Consider the following 23195-nt stretch of genomic DNA (forward strand, 5'->3'; position numbering starts at 1 on the left):
ATTTATGTTTCAGGATGTTGTTGGTTACACATATAGCTTGATTGAGATCCTAATATGCTTGTGTGTCCATTCATCCGTTGTCTATTCTCGCTTATCTTCCTGTTGGGGGGGGGTTGAGGGCTGGTGCCTATCTGTGGCGCTCATTGGGCAAGAGGCCGTGTACACCCTGGACAGATCACCTGTCCATCAGAGGGCAAAAAGTATTTTCGTGTCACAATATGTTTAATTAATCACCTACTTCTTGGAACTCAATCCTTTTAGAGCTATAATAGCTGTCAGGGAATATCGCTGTATCAGCTACTGTTTCCGCTACTGAGGATGTGATCAAGAGAGACAAGAGAGCACCTTTTCTACTCCCTGCTGCTCCACCTAAGTTCTTATAAGATGCTTTAAGTGACAAACATCAGATTTTGGTTTTGCTTCTTCAGGTCACAGGTTGCTCAGATGTGGTCTTGACACCACTGTGTTTATTTGTTTTCCTTAGTTTGGCTTTTATTCCTGCTTGTTTCAATGATTACAATGAGGACTAGTCTAGCTAAAAGTGACACAGCATCGTGAGTTCAGCATTCCCACAGGTTAACACTCTAGTTACCGATAATCGTTATATTCCCTGCATCTCAATCTGTCTTGGTTTAAAACCCCTGCAGGATTCAGTCGTAGAGTGTTTCTCAAATTGCATAAGTACCTGTCAGGAGAGTCTGCCTTATTTACAGTTATTTGTGTATACTTCCACAGCAATTGTATTCTATTAATAGTCCTTTTACAGAAAAAATATGGATACACTTGATGAACTGTAATATTCAAGTACATTGATTTATAAAATAATATCATTTTAATAAAGCGTACAACTAAATTCAAACCAGATAGATGGATGGATGCCTTTAAATGTGCATTTTAGAAGTCTGGATATTTAATCAACACAGATTTTTATGCTTTAAAGGGACATATCATGTTTTTTAATTCTTCCTTTTCACATTGAAATCATTTAGTTGTGGTCTTTATAAAGTGAAACAGCAATGCTTTGGTCTGAATTCCTCATTAATTTGCCCACACGTTCCCCATTTTTACCCCTGTTCTAAGGTACGTCTGAGAGCAACTAATTTTGGTACTGTCTCTTTAAATCTGAAAGAGACACTTCTCACCCCATCCCCCTCCAGGTCACAGAGCATTCCACTCGACCCAGTTCAGCCATTTTTGTAGTATGCCGGGGGGCAGTGTATTGAACAACCAAACATTTTTACTTATCCACTTGTCAACCTTCAGCTTGAACTACAAAATCACTCCAAGAAATAAAAATGGCAGATTCTAGAGACTGGTTAGCTGGAAGTCTTTGACCTTTGTCTAACAGCTCTGCAGCAAATACTGCCATGTAATAGTTTAAAAAACACAGATAATAGAGAAAACTGAATGGCTTGAAAAATTGGACTGAAAGAGAATATAAAGATATCTGTGCAGCTCCTGGACAGACTACAATCAAACTTTCTGCTCTCCTATAGACTCCAAGTACACAACAAAATGTATTTAGGGGCTAAAAAAGAGAATTGTGCTTGATTTGTCACTTAAATTGAAATCATGGAATAAAACTTTGTGTCAGAGGGTGTAACAATCCAAGTCGTCTGCTTTACCTTTTGCTGTTCTGTGAGTCAACAGTCATATGAAAAAAGAAATATAAATACAAGTTTGGCTTTTCATTCATGTTTTCAAAAATCACACAAGCACAGGCGTTACAGTGCTGTCCGTAGTAATTCTGTCATGTTGGTGTTTGAAGTCCTTGAACAATATCTTTCTTTTTACTTCTCATGCAGTAGTAAAGCCAGATTCAAATACATGGAAGAACAAAGCAAAATCAATGGAGGAAACCCATTAGTTCCTTAATGTCACTCCTGTGGGCACTATACACTAAAGCAATATTAGGCAGTATCCAAAAGGCAGCCTCTATTTCCCCAAGCCATCACCACAGACCCACTGACATTCACAAGTCTGCTTCGTGGAGAAAGTATTGAGAAGGAGAGGCTTTGACAGAGGGCAGAAGAAGGAAAAGTGAAGGAGGGAGAAACTGGAGCTGGCCGCTAACTCAATAGATGGTGAGAGAAGTCAATTTAGTTTCTCTGCAGAGGGCAGATTGCTGCAGTTAGCCGGCTCTGTGGCTGCCATCAGCATCCTCTCTCTTTCCTGAGGGTATGAGAAAGGAGATACGGGCCTTCCAAGGAAGATCAAAACATCACTCGCGGCAAGGGCAGATGGGTGTGAGAGAGACAGCAAATGGCCATAAAGTAGTTCCTATCACTTGATTAGAAAAACTGACTGGGATATTGCAGTGATGTCAGATAAGTGCAAGTGAGTCACAGCAAGATATAACAGAGCATTCATTGTGATCAAATAAACAGTAATGTGGCCGTTACCAGGCGATGTAGCCATATAATGTAAGATCACTACTCGGTTCTAAAATTCCCATAGCTGAGGTGTAACAGATACTTCTAATAGAGGAACATTATAATAATAGCAATGCAGGGAGATCAGAGGAATCTGTCTGGACTCAGAGATACTGTGGAAAAGATGAAAACAGAATAATGACAGACTAACTATAGGACTTTTTAGGAAATTACTTGAAACGGCTTAGTAATGCTACAAGCGGCTATCCATCCAGCTAAAACCAGACTTTTACATACACAGTATAAAAAAAAGCACATAACCCTAAGTTTTCTCACAGTTTGACAGTAACTCACACTAAACATTTCCTTTTTTAGGTCCGTTAGGTATGCCAAAATTAATCATAATTATTTATTGCTATTAATTACTTGGAACAAATTTGATTCTGTCTGTCTGCGTATACATACATGTCTGCAAACTATCTGTGAGAAGCATGTGGAAGGATATGCAAAATTATTTACGCAAGTCATGCAGTTTAAAGGCAATTCTACTAAATACTAAGGAGATGTATATATACCTATAAATGTAAAGAAAGTAATAAAAAACGTAACCTTGCCTACAAGATGAAGTCTCACAGTCTTTGTGCGTTCACAAACACATGAGAATCCATCTTGTACCGCTCCGGCTTCAACCGTTTGTGTTCGAGCCAAAAACAGTTCGGGCCAATCACGTTGCAGTATTACGGTTTAAGGCGGGACATACCCGCTGTGACGAAACCAAGAGCTGACGAGCCCACAGCCGAACCAAAACAAACATGGCAGCGCAGGAGGACGCATGCGCAGCTGCTGCTATCACATCTATTTGGTAAGAATGCATAATTTTCCTCTTTGAAAGAAGAACAGGAAGAAATGCATTGACCAGCGTACCTTCTTGCGGTTTCTCATGACGCACGGTGCTTAGGTTTTAACTTGATACCGTGACTGGCTAAAACCAACCTTTTGTAGGAGGGCACTAGGTGTCGCTTCATCCAATCAGCTCGGAGAGTTGTCCCGCCTTTCCCAAAAGGATTCAACGGGAACAGTCCCAGAACGATAATGTGCAGAACGTAGAGTGCTACACATTATCAATCTAGCTGGTCAGGTTAATAAAATTGGCCATCCTCATCATTCTAACATTTAGTAAATCCAAATAATCTTGTTAATCCTCAATGACCTTAAACAGAAAAAGTTTAATCTGATTTGATGTCGAACAATAAAAAAAAAACAGGAATGTGTATTTTTATATAATGCATGAAAATATCTGATCTCAATGGTTACTGTTACTATTTTATGCACATCATATGTGACAGACTGGTAATGCTTTCCAATATAGGCCTGTACCTCACTGCTCAGGTAGAGTTCAGCCCCCTGGTACCATGAAGAGGAGTGTGAGGGTAAACTGGGCAACAGTAGATTTATTTTGTTGAGTATGTGTTTGCAGTGACTAAAACCTCCCTACCCATCTCCCTTCAACATGAAGTCATCAACTGGGATGCTGGAACATTTGCAAATGTTGCAGAATTGTTTGAATTTCTGCAAAAACTAAAAATGATAATTTAATTTTTCAAGAGGGAATAAGCGGCTTAGAAAATGGATGGATGGAAGATGACGACAACAATCTTGTTAAAGTGAAAGTTATATGAACTAAACTTTGAATATCTATAGCAGTGGTTCTTCAGTGTTTTCTTCAGTGAAAAATGGTCACCCCCCCCCCCCCATTCTAACAAAATGGGTCAAAAAATGTACTTTGATTATTTTCTGTCTTAATGCATTAAAGCTGTCACTCTGAAGATTAGCCAGAATCCTTTTGAAAACTTAAAACAGTGAAATACTTGATATAACAATGGTTTCTACCAACTAGAATTATTCAACATTGCCACACCTTCTTAACTATATAATATCAACAACAACATAAAAGGTTTTTAGCCCAACTCGTACCTGCAGTCAAAACAAAGGATGAAACAAAAATGTTCACTACCTGTGGATACAGCCTGTTCTCTCTGGAAAGAGGGCACATGTTACTTTCATGAACTTCATCATCAATAAAATTCAGAGAACCAAAATTGATAAGCTGAAAAGATGGCAAATATAATATCAATCCATTAGTATTGAGGATAAACTTCAGTTACATGAAGTTTTATACTATTTTAGAAGTTTATCAGTACTATTAATCTACAGACAGCCATAGATACGTTACCTCAATTCAGTGAAGCTGTTGTTCTGAGGATTACAGAGAATCCATTCCTACACATACCACTGACCACAGGTACAGCAAGAGTGGGGGGGATCAACTCAAGGGAGGGAGACAGGAGAAAGTAGATTGGTGCAACTCAAAGTCTTTAAAGACAAGTTTAGATGCCTATTCCCACTCATAAGGACTAAAAATAATGTATCCAAACACTACTTTCAGATTAACTAGGCAGTATATTTGAACATTTCGATGCAACGAATCCACGGAAAACAAACTACAAGCTAGAATACCAATGTCTTTGAGAAATCTTCCGTTTTCCTATAGAAATGGAAAGGAAAGAAATGTAAATGCTCTTCCCTCTGAAATTACCTTCTAGATTCCTGAAAGATGCGCTGGTGCAGAAAGCTAAATGTGGGAGATGCGCAGTCAATTACTGGGATTGGAGAGGCAGAGGTGATAGGATTTTTTTATAGCCCAGAATAGCCCATCCCAGTAATGTAAATGTCCAAACTGTAGCAGCATTATTGCATGCTCTGCAGATTTGCCTTTAAAATATGGACGCGCATATGTTGCTCCGGAGGAATGACTGCGTTTGTGCATATGCATGCGTGGGTGGGTAAATGGCTTCTTACTGGTAGCTGCAAGATGTCAGCTTTGTGAAGCAGTTTACGCTGCAGTTGCTCAGTTCTGTAAAATAAAAAGTTAAATGTGCAAACAAGTTTTTTTTTAACTACTATGTATGATGATGTTCTCATTCCACTAATAAAAAACATACAGTTGAAACCAAGACGTTTACATACACCACATAAAAAGATGCTAATATCTTTTAAAGGTTTAGGTCAGGAAGGATTACTAAAGTTATTTATTTTTGAAAATTGCCAGAGGAATGAGAGAGATTTTTATTGGACCTATTACATGGAATAACAACTTTTCTGAGCTTTTAACTATGTTATGATGTTATTCATTCATCAAACTCTACAACAGTCTATGTAGGGCGTTGATTACCCGCCCGCTCCAGGAAGTACCTACCATGACCGCACCTCCCCTGCCCAGTAAACAACACAGCCAGGAGCGGTGATGTGAGGCAAAGCGCCATCATTTCTGCTCAAAGTTGAGACAAAGTGGTTCTTTTAGCACCTAATCTGCACAGCGACAGCTCTTTTTTGATACCATAATGCTCTAGAGCGACCCAGGAGAGGCGGCATGGCAACGAAGTAGGATCGCCGTTCACCAGAACGCAACTAATATTTATTTATATTTTTCCAAAGTTTGAAGATGTTTTGCCTCCCATCCAGAAAGCTCTCTCAATTCAATTACCTTAACGACCATTACTTAACCATTACTAAGGGGTGGACCTGTTTCGGTTCAATTTGCATGTTATCTAATCCATAACAAGGCCTTTGTTGGGCAATCCTATAAAGCTTGGAACTCCACACTACTCCAGACATTTTGAATTGAGAAAGCTTTCTGGATGGGAAGCAAAACGTCTTCAAACTTCAGGAAAAAAAAGTCCAGTTGTTTTGTTTTTTGGAAGGAAAATCTGGTAGAACTGATTAAACATTTTGGGTATCCTTCCACAGATTTCCCACAATAGTTTGCTGGACGTTTGGCCTGTTCCTCCAAACAGAACTGGTGTAACTGAGTCAGGTTGTAGTCCCACTGGACCACACACACTTTCAGCTCTGCCCAACATGTTTCTATGGGACTGAGGTCAGGGCTTTGTAACCTTGTTGTTTACTTTTGAAATACATAGTGCCACTGGCCATAGGACTGATTTTAAGGAGCTGAGTGCAGTTTTAATAAGAATGATCCCAAAATTCAATTAATCTTTATTATAATAATTAATAATATTAATTATCAGAGTTATTTATATCATCAGGTTGTATAAGTGTGCACACCCTTAAACCAAAACTGACCATGAAGCATTCTTCTGTATGGATGAGCTCAAAGTAAAGCCACTGCTGCTATGCATTAACAGGAATCACTTAAGGTGAGTCGAGAGGCTCTAAACACCTCTCTTTGCTACCCGACCTCTGATAGGGGACAGACAGTTGATGACTCAGAGACCATGGATGGATGGATGGATGGATGGATGGATGGATGGATGGATGGATGGATGGATGGATGGATGGATGGATGGATGGATGGATGGATGGATGGATGGATGGATGGATGGATGGATGGATGGATGGATGGATGGATGGATGGATGGATGGATGGATGGATGGATGGATGGATGGATGGATGGATGGATGGTTCTTAACTATCAAAACAAACTTATTCACAGATTTTAGTTTAGCATCACATAAAAAAAACTAAAACCCTTCATTAATTCCAACAGCGATTGAGTCAGTTTTCTACTTTACTGTATTTAAATGGATTTCTTTCATGTTAACTTGGTTAAAGGTTATAAAATCAAGACAAAACCAGCATTTACATTAGAGATTTCCTCAGCGACAGCCTGGAAGGACATCCCAGAGGTGAATCTGTATAATGATCCAATTTTGTTTTGACAAGCACATAATTCAAACCACCATGATCTACCAACTTTCATGACAGCATTCAGTGCAATAAGCGAAAAGGGGAAACTTGAGCCAGGACTGTTTAAACAATAATACTGATAGTGATTCACTGCATTACCAATAGAATGAATCACAACCTAGATCATGTTTTGTGGTTGTTTACACTTTGGTAGCCCATTTAAATGGAAAGTTAAACCTTTTTGAAGCCTGAATCTGGTAAAAGGTTAGAAGCAGTTAATAACTTATCTGCTATAGAGAACTCTATTGGCAATTCAAATTAGTATAATTGTAGATTTAGTGGGATTAGGCCCTGTGGTGAAATGGTGACTGGTCCATGGTGTCACCCAAATAAAGATAGAGAGGAACATTGGTTTGAAAGGGGAGCAAACACAACCATTTTTGTGAAGAAAAATGGTCCTCACAAAAATGTGAAGACCGTCCAACGTTAAGCAGGGGTGGTGGCCTCCGGGTCCAATTGTCCCCCTCTTACAATGTTGTTATTGCAAGCATGACTCAGCCCTCTGGGAACAAAAAGCTCCTATCAGAGCACTAACGATCAGTTGGCAGGCTGATGGTCCTCTTTTGCATATGCACAACACGTTTTGTCACACTTAAACGTGTTGATCTGCTATGCAATAGCATTGCTTATAAAGCTGAGTGTACCTACTTTCCTCTTGGAGAAGAAACAGAACATTTTAACAAAGAAGAAGCCACCCAGAGGACCTATACAATTTCTTTTTTCTATTTTTTTTGTAGTTTTCCACCTGTATTATTGAGATTCATCAGGACAAAAAAGAATAAAGTATTTTCTTCATGATATCAATGCAGTTAGTGTCCTTTTTTTACATTAGAGATAGATTATCCACGCTAGGAAAACAGTAGATATCTCCTTACTATATTTCTTTGAAAGCTAATTTTGTTGTTTTTAATCTTTCTCTCATGATCTGACATGTTATCATCTGCTGTTTTTGGCACCACCCTCTGGCTGGAAGTAACATTGTGCCTCCTAGTGCTTACAGCCAGCTCTGACAAAAATCTGCACATCTATAGAGAGTGCTGTCAGTACATATGACCAGATTCTGTTCACACAGGGCCTAAGGTCGATCAGACTTGTTTTTTGTCCATCCTTCTTTGTGTGCTGGGGCCCTTTCTTTCCTTCCATTTTTAACACTTCCCTTCTTTTTTGTGTCTTTCATCCTTTCTCCTCTTCTGGCCTTCTTTCTTGCTTGTCTACTATCCTCCCTCCATATGTCACTTCCTCTGCTCTTCGTGCCAGCCCACTATATGGATATATATATATATATATATATATATATATATATATATATATATATATATATATATATATATATATATATATACCAGGAAAAGCCCATGGAAGTTGAACATGTCATTGTCAAGGCAGTCCCATCAAAGATAGGCAGCAACAGTACCGTGAAGTTACACAGTTACAGATAGAAAAAAAACAACACGAACAATAATAACATAAAATACATCTAAAGTACAAAACTGAGAAGAACATGTGCATGTAACAGAATCAAGCTTTAATCTCTTCAGTATCAATTTAAAAGTGTTATAATTTCCAGTCATTCTCAACATGTACGAGGTGCAGAATGAAAAAAATCCCATTTTATTCTGGGCAAATGGAGCTGAAAGCAAGAGAAAGTCACACGAACAGAAAAAGTAAGCAACAGTATTTATCTGTGCAATTAGGTTACACACTCTATGTACCAAGGCTGTAGTCCTAGTAGTGATCTATATAAAAACAAACCAATAATACCAATAATTCCTTCTAGTGGCCACAGCTGGCCATCCCACACAAGAGTGTAACTCAAAGTGATTTGTCAGGGCTTTGCAGTAAGAGATAAACCTGAGAACAGCAGTTTCAACCATATTAAGGCAGTAAGCAGAAACAGATAAAAGATCACTGTATTCCAATACAGTTAAAAATGCTGCAGCTATTAGACACTTTTTTATACTTAAAAAAAGCCTACTAAACTTGTTACGAAAATAAAAGCCTAACTTTAGCCTCAGCTTTTTCACAAGTTGTTCCACATGGGGGTTGAAAGTAAGAGTCATCAAGACACCAAGCAACTTTTACTCTTGCCACTTCTATTTAATTTCTCTCCAGAGAGATTGCTGGGCGGAGTGTTGGGGGGGGGGGGGGGGGGGGGTGCTTTCTCGATTTAGCATAAGTTTAGTCATAGCTGCATTATGAACAACCTTTAATGAATCTAATAATGAATGCTGGATTGCTACAAAGGCTTTCTGTTGTGAATCAATACCCTGAAAAAGAGCTGATGCATAATAGTAGACAACTGTGTCATCAGCATAAAAGATGCAAATTGGCATCTGACACATTCAGACCCAAATCACTTATATAGGTAATGAACAGTTTACTCAGAAAAGCGAACCAGGGCACTTTGTTAAAATTCCCTGACCAGTTTACACATACAAAAGGTGTTTGTTGTCATGTTCTGAGGGATTCATTTGACCCACATGCAGAATCATGTGAAGGTTTATTTTCAGGTTCATACAGGGTGAACACTATTGTTCAGCAATAGCTAAGGATGAGATGAGTTAGTTTCAGTCTTTAAAGGGGGTTGTGAAAAATCTGAGATTAGTGTCTTATGGGGCTCTGGTGGTTCAGAGGCTCTGATAGGGAATGTGATCCTGGGTGTGTCGCACAGCAATAGCGAACTCTGACAAAAGGTGTTGGAAATCAAAACTCTTTTTTTTCTCTGCTCCCTGCTTGCTTGCATTTTCCTGCCTTTTACTTTTTATCTCCTTTTTTATCTCTTAGCCAAAACTTCAGAAAGTTGGATTTAGTTATTTTATTTATTTTCTTTTATTTATTTTTGATTTTGATTTTCAAAAGATGCCTACCTTCACCACAGAGGACTTTGACAAGCTTCTACAGAAGATAGCTGTTATGGAACTGAAAATCTGCCGACTCGAAGTGAATTATGATGTAAACGCAGTGTATGGAAATGAAACAACCCTGCCTGTGATTCCGAACGGTGACCACCAGCCCAGCAACTCATTGCACAAACAGATCCCTGAGGAAAATGAGAGTCCCTGGACCACTCTGGGTGCAAGACCAAAGGATCATGGAAACCCCCACTTAGACAAAGGAAGCTGTCCTGATACTACAGAGAAGTGTCCCAATACAAGTGAAATAACAACGGGCCATTCTCAAAACAAATGATAGGAGTAAACCTGCTGGAAATGTTGGAATTCCATTACTAAACAGATTTGCTCCACTCCAAGATGTGACCCAGGAGGATCACGACAACAATCAAAGGTATGTCAACAATTTTCACTCTAAGCTACCAGAGAAAAAACATGCCACAGGGCCGAGGACCCTGATTTTATGCAATAGATCTGTAAGTGGGATTAAACATTTCTGTAACAAGAAAAACACAGAGGTGTTGATTTATAACGATTCAAACTGTGGCCTGGTGTCTGATGTATCAGACATCCTTCCAAGGATCTTGCAAGAACGCCCGACCTTGGAAAAATTCATAATACAAGCTGAAGCCCTGAGCGACGCCACCCGGAGAAAATCAGAAGTATTGAAAGAGGATTCCATTCGTCTGCTGAATTTAGTTGATGGCCTTAATGTCAACGTATTTCTCAGTGGCCCTCATGTGCCCATTAAGTGTGGAGATGAGATTTTTCCAGAGTTCTGATGCTAAACAAATGGCTGGAAAAAACATGCAAACAAAACAACTGTAACCTTCATAGACAACTTTAACATCTATTGGGAGAGGAGACATCTGTTCAACAGAGATGGTTTCTCTCTAAATAGGTCAGGTGCAAAACGCCTGATTTGAAACATCTTCTGTTCTGTGAACCATGCACCATCAGCTTTGTCCCAAAACAAAGAACATCCAGTGCCTAAACAAAAGATAAGCCCAGTGCAGCCCGAGCAAGCCAAGATAAAGATAGCCAGAAAGATGTCACAGAAAGAGGCTAAGTCAGAATTACAGGAGGATTCATCCCAGATCTCAGCAGGACAGAGAGAGAACCCCCTTTTATCTTCCAAAAAGAACCAAAAACCTCCATTGCCACGAACACCGGTCCATACTGCCCCCACCTCCCCTTCTTCTCCACAAAGCCCAGATGTTCCTTTTCTGGAATTTTCTCACAACATGAACAAAGTATTCAAGATTGGCCTACATTTGACATCTTCTCCACATAGCCATTCTGACAACCGCAGCTCTGTGACTAAACAAGCATCATCTAAAAGCCTCAGAGCCCCCGAGCCTCCCCCTCAATGTATCACACAACATTCCTCCGTTCAGGACCTTCAGATAACTTCTCTGAGGTACAAACAGGGCCCTGGCCACACGTTTATCAGACATGACCGTTTCCAGCATCAGCCTGGGCCTTTTGTCGGAGATTATGGAATATCTGTGATGATACGTGGCAGAAATAAGAAAACCAGAAGGATAACAAACAGGAACAAAAACTTAAAAGTCATAAACCGTCAGATGCAACCTGTCACAGAGACATCAACCACCAAGTCATATAAACTGGGTTTACCAAACATTAGATCTCTGTCAGGAAAATCCCTTTTAATTAATGACTTCATTATTGATAATAATCTTGATGTTATGTTTTTAACAGAAACATGGTTACATGAATTTAATGAAGCAGTTGGTGGAGTCGGAGTCGACTCGTCCAAAGTACAATTTTCTTTGTGAGAGCAGACAGCAAAGAAAAAGGTGGAGGAGTGGCAACACTGTTTAATGATTCACTAAAGTGTAAAAAGGTGTTTTTGGGAAAATTTTACTCTTTTGAACATTTGGCTCTCCGGGTAAAGAGCCAGGTACGAACTATGTTCCTGAATGTTTACAGGCCTCCTAAGTCCACATCAAACTTTTTTTAATGACTTTAGTGACCTCCTGTCTGTGATATGCTTTGACTATGACTGTTTAATTATTGTGGGAGACTTCAACTTTCACGTCGACAACCCTGAAGACAGAAGTGCAAAAGAACTGTGTGACACACTTAGAAACTTTGATTTAACTCAACATGTTAAACAGTCAACACACAAACGTGGACATATTTTAGACTTGATCATCACTAAAGGTCTAAATATTTCTAAAGTCAATGTAACTGATGTTGCCCTATCTGATCACTTTTCTGTTACCTTTCAAAGCATAATTTCCAGTGACTCATTTAACCAAAGTGACATTGTAAGAAAACGCATATTTTAAGGACAATGCCACAGAAACTTTTATTCAGCAGCTTACTCTGCTACTTCAACCTTGGGCTGCAACTCAGTAGATGAGCTAGTAGATAACTTTCAGTCTAAAGTCTCAGACATCATTGACTGCATTGCTCCAGTTAAAGTGAAGGTTTTTTACGGGAAGAAAAAATCTCCTTGGAGAAATGCTCCATCAGTTAGAAGTGAAAAGAGGGAATGTCGAAAAGCTGAACGCAGGTGGAGAAAGAACAGACTCCAGGTTCACTACGATATCTATAAAGAGAGACTCTACAGATATAACCTACAATTGAAAAATGCAAGTGAATCTTTCTTCTCTGAGATCATCAACAAAAACATTAATAATGACCGTGTTTTATTTGCCACAGTCGACAGGTTAACAAATCCTCCTGTGTCCGTGGCTTCTGAACTCCACTCCACCAGGGCCTGCAATGAATTTGCTAACTTCTTTGCTGAGAAAATCTTAAAAATTAGAGGATCAGTTTGTACATCCATACCAACTCCAGAACCAAAGCCGTATTCAGCTGGAACTTATCCTGACAAAATGGCCCAATTCAGCCAAATAAACCACAAAAGCTTAGAGCAGATCATTCAGCAGCTAAGTTCCTCCTCCTGCTGCCTTGATGTTCTACCCACAGCTTTCTTTAAAAAAGTTTTACCTGGCATAGCGTCTGATTTGACTCAGATAATAAACACGTCCCTCCTGTCAGGTGTTTTCCCCCAGTCCCTGAAAACAGCAAATATCAAACCACTGCTGAAAAAGAACAATTTAGACAAACTTCTACTCCAAAACTACAGGCCCATCTCAAACCTCCCCTTTATCAGTAAGATTATTGAAAAAGCTGTATTTCAACAATTAAACACCTTCTTAACAACGACCAGCCGCTTTGACAATTTCCAGTATGGCTTCCGTGCTCACCACAGTACAGAGACGGCCCTTATCAAGGTGTTTAATGACATCCATATAAATACAGACTGTGGAAAAACCACCGTGCTGGTTCTATTGGACCTCAGTGCAGCATTCGATACTGTCGATCACTCCATCCTGTTAGACCGTCTGGAAAACTGGGTCGGCCCCTGTGGTAAAGCACTCCACTGGTTCAAATCCTACTTAGAGGACAGGGGCTTTTTTTGTATCAGTAGGTAACTTTACATCAAAGATGACAAAAATCACATGTGAGGTTCCCCAAGGGTCCATCCAGGGTCCCCTCCTGTTCAATATCTACATGCTCCCTCTAGCTCAGATAATAAAAAATAACAAAATCAGCTACCGAAACTATGCAGACGACACACAGCTCTACATCACAATGTCACCAGGTAACTATGAACCAGTTCAAGCACTGAGGAAATGCCTAGAAGAAAATAATGCATGGATACATAAAAAAAATTTCTTCAATTGAATAAAAACAAAACTGAAGTAATAATCTTTGGACCAATAGAGGAGAGATCAAAAGTTAGCACACAGCTTCAGCTAAAAACCACTGATCAGGCCCGAAATCTGGGAGTAGTGATGGACTCAGACCTGAACCTCCAAAAGCATCTAAAGACAATTACAAGGTCAGCTTTCTATCACCTGAAGAACAGTTCTAGGGTTAACTGACTAATGTCTCAGCAGGATCTGGAAAAATTTATCCATGCGTTTATTTTTAGTCGAATTGATTACTGCAACGGTGTTTTCACACGTCTGCCTAAAAAGTGGGTCAGACAGCTGCAGCTGATCCAGAACGCTGCTGCCCGCGTTCTCACTAAGACCAAGAAAGTAGAGCACATAACCCCAGTTCTAAAGTCATTACACTGGCTCCCTGTATCTCAGAGACTTTAAAATACTATTATAGACTATAGTTAGTCTATAAATCACTGAATGGCTTGGCACCTAAATACATCACAGACTTGTTATCAGTGTATCAACCCTCCAGACCATTAAGGTCTTCTGGCTCCAGCCTACTCTGCATACCTAGAACCAGAACCAAACATGGAGAAGCAGCATTTAGTTCCTATGCTACACTTATCTGGAACAAACTTACAGAAAACTATAAATGTGCTGAAAGCCTGAGTTCCTTTAAATCAAGATTAAAAACACATCTGTTTAGGTTTGCCTTCGACTGTTCTAATTGAACTGTATTACTGAATTCTAGTTAGTTTACTTTGTATTCCAACTGTTTTTACATGTTTGCTTTTAATTTTTCTTTTCCCATGTTCTATTTTGTTTCTGCATTTTATTCCTGCTTGCTTTAATTCTGTTTTATTTTCCTATATTTTAATCATGTAAAGCACTTTGCATTGTCTCTGTACTGAAATGTGCTATATAAATAAATTTGCCTTGCCTGGTATACAAGCAAGTCGGAGGAGGGCAGGCAGGCAAGTAGGCTCTGGTGGATTTGTTAGATAAGGACGAGCAGTCTATGTGCGGGAAGAAGACAAGAGGAGTCCAGTTCTAGCACAAGGAGCACATGTATTTCTGAAACCATAAGTCAGGCATGAGATGCTTGCAAATGCCACATGGAGGATAATCGTCAGGCACTTATTGGGCGACTGGCAACTCCTTATAAACACCAGCAGCTCCGATGATGATGATGATTGATTGCAGGTGTGCTGGCAACAGCCACCCACTGAGCTCTCTTGCTAAGATCTTCTAAAAGAGAAGATGCCTCACTCACACCATCAGGATGACAACATTTGTGAGGTTAAAAACTTCTGTTTAACATAACAAACAAATTTTTTATGTGTTAACTGGAAATTAAATGTTAACATAAGGGGGATAGCTGCTTTGGTTTGCTTTTTTGAGGCTCCGAGTAGTGAACCTTGCGGTACCCCCCAAACATCACCCCACTTGTGGACAGCGACAAATTCACATCACAGGCCATCACGTTTACACATCTGCCATTGAATTTTTGAACCGAGCAATTGATTTTTGTCTACATTTTAAAATCTCACAGTCAACAGTATCAAAGGCTTTAGACCAATCTACAAAAAGTGATGCACAATGTTGTTTCTTATCAGGCGCAGCAACAATGTGGTTTACCACCTTCATTGCAGCAGCAATTGTGCTACAATGTTTTCTAAGGCCTGATGAATATTCTGATATGTGGTACTAGAATGATGACAGTGGTCCAGGAGTTAGAAGTTTGTCCTGTAAATGGTGCGTTGCTGGTTCAAACCCCCACTCTGACAATCTCAGTTGTTGGTGGCCAGAGTGGTAAATCAGTCCTGCTTCTATCAGTCTGCCCCAGGGCAACAGTGGCTACAATGTAGTTTACCAGCATGTGAATGATTGATGTATAAAGTGTTGTAGGGTCCTGGGATTTGATAAAGCTACATAAAAGCTATACAAGTCCAGACCATTTCAAAAAAAATATTTTATTTTGTTTATCATTAACAAGAGTTTTAAGAATTTTAGTAAATGATGATAGATTAGATCAGGGGGCACGAACATGGTGCAAGTGGGCACCAAGCAGCCCCTGAGGACCACATGTGTCCTGTTCTAAAAAAAAAAGCACAACCCACCAGTGAGCTGCATCTAAAAATGTGTTATTCCATTGCTATTCCTGTTTGTTCACACTTGCATTTATGCAGATTTAAAAATGATAATATCTATAACAAATCATGAAAAATTTATTAATTTCACATAAAGTTAAGATGAACTCAGACCCTTCTAGTTCAAATGTCAGAACTGGTAGCCCTTCGTATGACACAACATCATTAAAGGAGCTCTCAGTCTCAAAAAAGGTTGGTGAACCCTGGATTAGATATAGGTCCATAATTAGTTACAATTGTTGGATCACCAACCTTTAATAAAGGCAAAGTAAAAGCTGACTTCTAATCAAAGAGAATTTCATTCTTTTCCATCGTGAGCTTAAAAAGGTATGCGAGAGGCCTTTCCGAGTACGTTTCACTCAGGAAGATCGTTGGTGGTTCAAGCCTCCAACCTCCAGTTACCCTGTAAATAACCATAACTATATGTTTCTGCATAAACAACTACTCAATTCAAAAGTGACAACACTGTGAGGGTTAGTAAAACTCTTCGCATAAACCCGGATTCAATTTGGGAGACTGATGTAGTTGGTCTCGGTTTAACCCTAAACTTTAACCTTTGAAGCACTTTAATCTAGATAGCACTAAATAAAGAAACAAACAGATAAATCTACTGCATCATTACCTCTCAAAACCTTTGACCAGAACAGAATAAAAAAATCCCAAACTCTGTTCTTTTTTTATTCTATGTTAAGTTCAGAAACTAAACCACAGGAGAAAAGCAAACTTACAAGCTTGCCTCAGCAGCTACAAGGCATCCGCAGCAATGAGAGCGGTGCTTTCACGGATCTGACACATTTGATCATCTGACCGTGTTAAGAGGTTTAAAACTTTAATGGTGAGGCTGGTGTAAAAGGGCCAAATCGAAGAAGAAAAAAGAACTGCTAGCAGCTCGGTAGGTCCTGAAGTCCCAAACATCCAGAGGACAGGGTTTCAGGCAAAAAAAGATTAAAACACATCTGGTCTCTCTTCGACAGGCTTTGTTTCTCCATTAGAATTACATTTGACTTGCTTTCCACCTTAAACCTTTGAAGGCTTTTTTTTTATGTGGAAGTTCCAATAAAAGTAAAGTTTAAGTCCCGAAAGTATCAATCAGTTGTTGTTGTTTTTTTAATATTGCAAATAAATCATAGTGTACACAAAATAATGTCTCCCTGGGCAGATTTACCGTGTGACATGGTCATATCAAAAAATGGCTTCTTTTGTACAGTGCTCCTTTTCACCAGGCTGCTGGTAGTTCTTCATTATTCATGACCAGAGACAGAAAAAAAAACAGAGCACTTACTGCCTTACCCGCCTCCACCTTCCTTCGCTTGAACACACGATCGAGCAAAAAGCGCAGCATGTGTGCCCAGTGTGGACACAGCAAAAACACAAAATAACAAAAACAAATCAAGGCATTTTAAGGTCATGGTTTCAATATTACGGGCTGTGCTTTTATTCCAGTCAATAAAAATAAATCAATTAGGAACACGCGTAATCTAATTAGTTGTGGCCCCAAGGACTGAAAACAAGGATCAAACAAGAATGCTTTAACTGATGCCTTTCCTCGATTTGTTTCTGCGTTTTCTCGGTGATGGATAGAAAAGTTTCTTTAATAAATCCTCCCTGTTTCATTGATGCTTTCTTCTCTAAGCAGGATAGATAGGCAGCGTTTTCTGAAAGAGACTTGCGATCGATTTAAGGTGCTGACGCTGCTCTCCTTTGTGATGCGAGTCCAGATCAATACGGGCTCCGGGGGGAGCTTGCACCATAGCTTCACATCACAGTCGTGGAGGTGAGACACCGACGGTGAGCATGTGCCGTGTCTCTGCAGGTGAATGTGGGGGGGGGAAGAAATGCAAAAATCACACTTTGCAGTGGATCTATAAAGTGCACACAGTCCTGTTCAAAATGCCTGGCTGTAACAGCGTAAAACACTTGAGAGCGTAATAAATCATTTCAGGGTTTCCCATGCTTTATGGGACGTTCTGTACAGTTCAGCTGAAAAACAAGCAAACCTTTTAGGGGAATATGTATGAAATAAAAAAGCAGCAATAGCCTGGTTTCACCGTTCGTTCTTCTTTGACACGAGTCTATCTAAAAAATAAAAAATAAACGTTGGTCTATCACAGGTTGTCCGAAGCTGGAAACACCATTTTGATATTTAATATAAATGTTTACACTGAGAAACTCCAATAAGATAGATAAACAGTAAAACGGAAGAAAAGTCCTATCTTTCCTTAAAACGGTACATAAAATGCAGTTTCTTTTAGAAGAATAAATTAGGGCACCCCCCACATATATTCCTGCTTACAATGGCATAAATTAACTCCCCATGATTAGGACATCATTACTCGGCATCTTGAAGGTTTGTCCTGTTTGAACCCAGACTTTTTGTTCGTTGTCCTCTGAGAGGGAAAGTGAACACTACACTACGCCCATTTGGCAGCATTCACATGCTGCTTTAAGTCAGGTATCGAAAATCTCAGATTTGTCACCAATTCTGGGGGGCAGCAGATTCAAACCAGGAAGAGCAGACACGGGGTTTAGATTGTGGCTGAATAAAGGTCTGATCAAGATTGGGGACCTTTACAGTGAGGGAGATGTGATGTCCCCTGAACAATTAATTAAAAAAAAATATTGTATGCCCAAAACATTTCTTAAATATTTGCAGACCAGAAGTTTTATCACTACTGTAATGAAATCTACTGCACTGCAAAAAGGGAACTAAAAATAAGTGAAATTTTCTTGAAATTAGAGTATTTTTCATTGATTTGAGGAGCTAAATAAGACTATTTGCCAATGGAATAAGATTTCTGCACTTAAAATAATAACAATTCATCTCCACCACCTTATTTCAAGTGCAGAATAGCTAATAACCTTATTTTTTAGAGGTACAAATACTCATTCCATTGGCAAATAGTCTTATTTAGCTGCTCAAATCAAGGAAGAATACTCTGATTTCAAGATAATTTTACTTACTTTTAGTTCCCTTTTTGCAGTGTGCTCAATCTCCACTCACTACTATAGAAAATATAAATGTTCACCATCATCAGAGTAGAGGCCTGCTTCTCAAATTATGTATTATTTTACTTCTAGTCTAAAAAAAAACAGACTTTCATTTAAGCGAGCATGGAAAACCGACCTGCAAACAGAAATGTCAGAGGATGAGCGGAATACCTCATGCCTATTGACGCAAACAAGGTTTAGATTGCTGCAATACAAATAGTAATCCCATATCACCCCTGTAGAACGTCATCATTTCACTTCAAATATTTCTTATGCGTGTGTTAAATGTGATACAGGTAAGGGCACTCTCCTCCACTGTATGTGACAATGTACAGAGCTTCAGATTTTTATGTTTGTTGGAGGGAGGTTACTATGTTTATTTCTCTCTTGAATGAACTTGATGTGCCAAGGGACGGCAAACTCTGCTTAGTACGCATCTTTCCCGGTGGCTTTATAGGAGCTGCAAGGAGAAGGAAGCTTGTTAGTTTTTGCTTTTTTACAGGCTAGGCATCTAATCACGCTGAACTGGAAGGACACAGAAAGGCCAAAGATAAACCAATGGGTCAAACTAATGTCCAATAACATGGCACTGGAGAAACTCACCTGCCAAAGGGAAGCTTGAGGACTTTTGATGTTACCCCTTTAAAAACTGTTGGGGTTGGTTATGATGTGTGTTGTTGCTTCGTTTTGTTATTTGTATGTTTATAAAAGAAAAAAAGATTTAATTCAAAATATCTGTTTAAAAAAAAAAGAAAGGAAGTGAGCACTATGGTGAGATCGGAGGAGCTCAAAGGCCTTCAGAGGGACTACAGGTGTGCTACGGCAGGGGTTCCCAAAGTGGGGGTCTATTAATAAATAGAAAGCCCCGGGCCTTTTTTTTTCTCCAGTCCCCCCATGGCTGTTTTCACTGTAACGTACCTTTCTACTGACTGGTTCTTCTGAACAATGAGATAATCTGAATTCTTTGTAACATCTCTGCAAACTGTGGCTTTAAATAAAGGATGCTAATGATCCGACTCCAGGGAATCCTAACTGGGGACGGCTGAACTTTTTGTTTCACCGTCATCAGTTTCCATACTGTTGATGGCAGGTGTGGACTCCAGGAGACTGAAGGCTGTAACTGAATTAAAAGGTGTCTACACTAAGTGCTTGTCGAAGGTTGCGTAGATTTATGCTTGCAGGTTAATTCGAAAACCTTGAAGAAATATTGAATCTGCAGACATTGTAAAAAAAAAAATAGTGGAAGGTGTAAACAGTGTTCATTGTCATTGATTTTGTGACTGTTTGCCAGCATCACCAGGGCTGGTGGAAATACCACATTCAGCCTGGAGTCACAGAGGCCGGTAGGAGCCCCTCGGTCCCTCTGCAGTGTAACCCTACCGGTATCATGGGCAATCCCAGGTCTGTGGACTCAAGTATCAGCTGGCTGAAGACAGAAAACACTAACACTTCTGTCATTAAGAAAAGCCAAACTTCAATACGTACATCCATTCGCAGAGACAGTACATACGTGCTGTGTGATTTGGTTTTATGGTACGGTGCACCCTAAGCCATGTTTTTTGCTGGTTAAGAATTTAAAAGAGAAAATGTATTGCAAAAAAAAGCAAAAATGAAAGCTCGTTCTTATTAAAAAATGAAAGAAGCCAACAACGAAATTTCTCTCCCACCAGTGTTTTAATATCACTTTATCTAAATGAGGAAATTGACTTACAAAAAAGCAGTTTAATTTAATTAACACGAGGGGGTGGAAGAGCCCTGTTTCCTGTTGTGTTGCAAAGACAAGCTTCCACAAAGAGCTGAAGATTGATCGGGAAAGATGTGGCATGAGAAATCTGTGAAAGAGTTTACACTTTTTGGCTGTTAGTAACCCTCAAAGTGGCGGCTCACTAGTGTATAAAATTTCCTTTTTGATTAAAACTGAAAAACGCAGAACCTGCCTCGGCCTTCATTTTCTACAATGTGTCCAGGGAATTCTACATCAACTCAGCAGAAACATCCTCACATTTCTAAGCCTCCCTTTTGATTTGACAACCATCGTTTATCAGGAAAAGACTCGATTGAATGATGATTAACTTTTGTCAACAATTTTTTTTTTTTTTTTTTACAGCAGAGATCAGCTTAATGGACTCTTGGCTTCGCTCTAGCATTACTTTTAGGGGGCATGCCAGGAGAAGCTTTTTCCATTCTAAAATCACACACATCAACATTTTTTGCTGAATGCTACAAGCTAAAGATTAAGTTTTTTTCAGCAGAAGCACTATGGAGGAATGTTTGGACAAGCACAGCGTGGCCACGGTGAAGTAAGGTGATGCTGTGGGCCTGTGTTTCTTCCAAAGGGCTTGGAAAGCTTGTTTGAGTTCATTGAATCGTGTAATCCTTAAAATATCAGGACATTTTAGATTGAAATGTAGTGGATTCTGTAGTTCATAAAGGAAGCTAAAAGTAAGTAAAATTTTCTTGAAATGAGTGTATTTGTAGTAGATAAGATGATCTTCCAATGGATTGAGCTTTTTTTTACCCCTAAAACAAGATAATTAGATATACTGCACTTGAAATAAGATGATGGAGATATGTTGTTCCTATTTTAAGTGCAAAATTCTTTTATTATATTCTTCATTTTGGATCATTTCAACAACCAAAACACAGTCCATGTAGTCAGTTTATGTGAATTTAATGTTGGTTAAATAGTAAACTATGGAGTATCCAATCAATAAATGAAAGAACCATTACTAAAATCCCTTATGTGTATGTGTGCATTTAGGTATGAGTGTTTTTCTTGTATTCATCATTTGGAGTGAGCATGGTTGTCCTTCTTGAGACGAGTCTGAAGCACATAAAACGAGCGGAAGATAAAATAAGAGGGAGTGAAAGGCAGAGAAATTGCCCATGCCAGCTTTTCTGTTTTAGGACTCCCAAATGAAACCACGCCACAAGGACTTGAGGCTTCCCATTCATCACGTCTCACATGCACACACATAAATCACCCTGTCTCCATATCTGTGGCATAAATAAGGCGACGCACGCGCGGCATAAAAATGAAATACAGCTCCTTCGCGCTGTCGTGCTCTCAGCCATTCCAGTTGGCTCTGCGAGGCACAATCCAACATCAATCCCAATTTGCCTATCTGAAATAGAAATTTTCACCGATAGCAGACGGCAGGGGGGGAAAAATTTTTACTGCCATTTTTACCTTAAAGGACTGTGGAGGAAAGAAACAGCTCAGCACTGTTTTATGTGGGATTCCCGATTTTCTCTTCTTGTTAACTGATGGAAATCCTCCTTATCAATATTTTAGTGTAGAACAGCAGTAGTTAAGATGGAGCATTACCTGGATTTAGCATAGCTTCCTGTAAGCTCTATATGATTCCATTTGTCATAAGAATCCAACATGTAAATGTAAAGCGTGCAGCGCCTAACAAATACGTGCATAACCCTGCAGGACTTGCAAGGACAAGATTCATTTAAAGGAGCAAATGGAGAGACTGTATGTGGTATCTCTGAGGTAGCTGCGACGATCCAAAGCTCGGGAGCTCTGACAATGTCTGAACATCCCTAAGCACATGATCCCCTTGTGAAAGATGGCATTGAAGGCATCATGCAGTCAAGATAGGTAAGGTCGTCAGACTTGATAGGAAGATGGTTGGAGCTAAACGCAGGAAAACACTGGATGTAAACCTGTAAGAAGCTGCAATGGGGACAGAAGCTGTCCATCCAGTCTGACTGAGCTCAGGATATTTTGCAAAGGAGAAAGTACAAAAAAATCAGTCTCTAGGTGTCTGCAAGTTTCGTGGGACCGTGTTTTGCTATATTGTATTAAATATCTTTTTTTTGCTCTGAAACATTTTGTACCAACAACCAAACAAATTCGTCATTGAGAATCAAAATGAGGGCTCTGCTCTTTAAATTTTAATGCCGAGTCTCTACATTTTCTTTCTGTGTGTTCCAGTCCAGAAACAGTCTTCAGAACGGGGATATAGACGGGGCCAGGAGGCTGGGTCGACTCGCTCGTCTGCTGAGTATCGTCTCCATCTTCCTGGGAGTGCTCATCATCGTCGTCTACACCTCAGTTCACTTCACAGGTACACAAAAAAAATGACCAGATGTTTCAGAATTTGAAACACTTCGATGCAATCTAGTATCATCATAACCTAAGAATCTGACTTTAGTTCCACTTTGCTCTCAATTAAGATATTTTAAATATACACAAAGGGAATAAAAATAAAAGCTGCCTAAGTTTCTTATGTAAACATGTACAAATACAGTGGGTTTTTTTTACAAAAGAGGAAGACACGGTTGAATAAGTTCAAATATTCATGGTA

At 39.4% G+C, this 23195-nt stretch overlaps 1 protein-coding gene across 1 annotated transcript in view; it reads left to right on the forward strand.

The window, feature by feature from the left end:
* Nucleotides 1-23195, forward strand: part of trarg1a (trafficking regulator of GLUT4 (SLC2A4) 1a) — a 28975-nt gene that overhangs the window by 4111 nt on the left and 1669 nt on the right. Inside the window, exon 2 of the mRNA XM_012877379.3 lies at nt 22823-22955. Within this exon, the coding sequence (XP_012732833.1) occupies nt 22823-22955 (133 nt within the window). The remainder of the gene's footprint in view (nt 1-22822; nt 22956-23195) is intronic.

This window comes from Fundulus heteroclitus, chromosome 18 (genome assembly GCF_011125445.2).
Source record: "Fundulus heteroclitus isolate FHET01 chromosome 18, MU-UCD_Fhet_4.1, whole genome shotgun sequence".
Classification (NCBI taxonomy): domain Eukaryota; kingdom Metazoa; phylum Chordata; class Actinopteri; order Cyprinodontiformes; family Fundulidae; genus Fundulus; species Fundulus heteroclitus.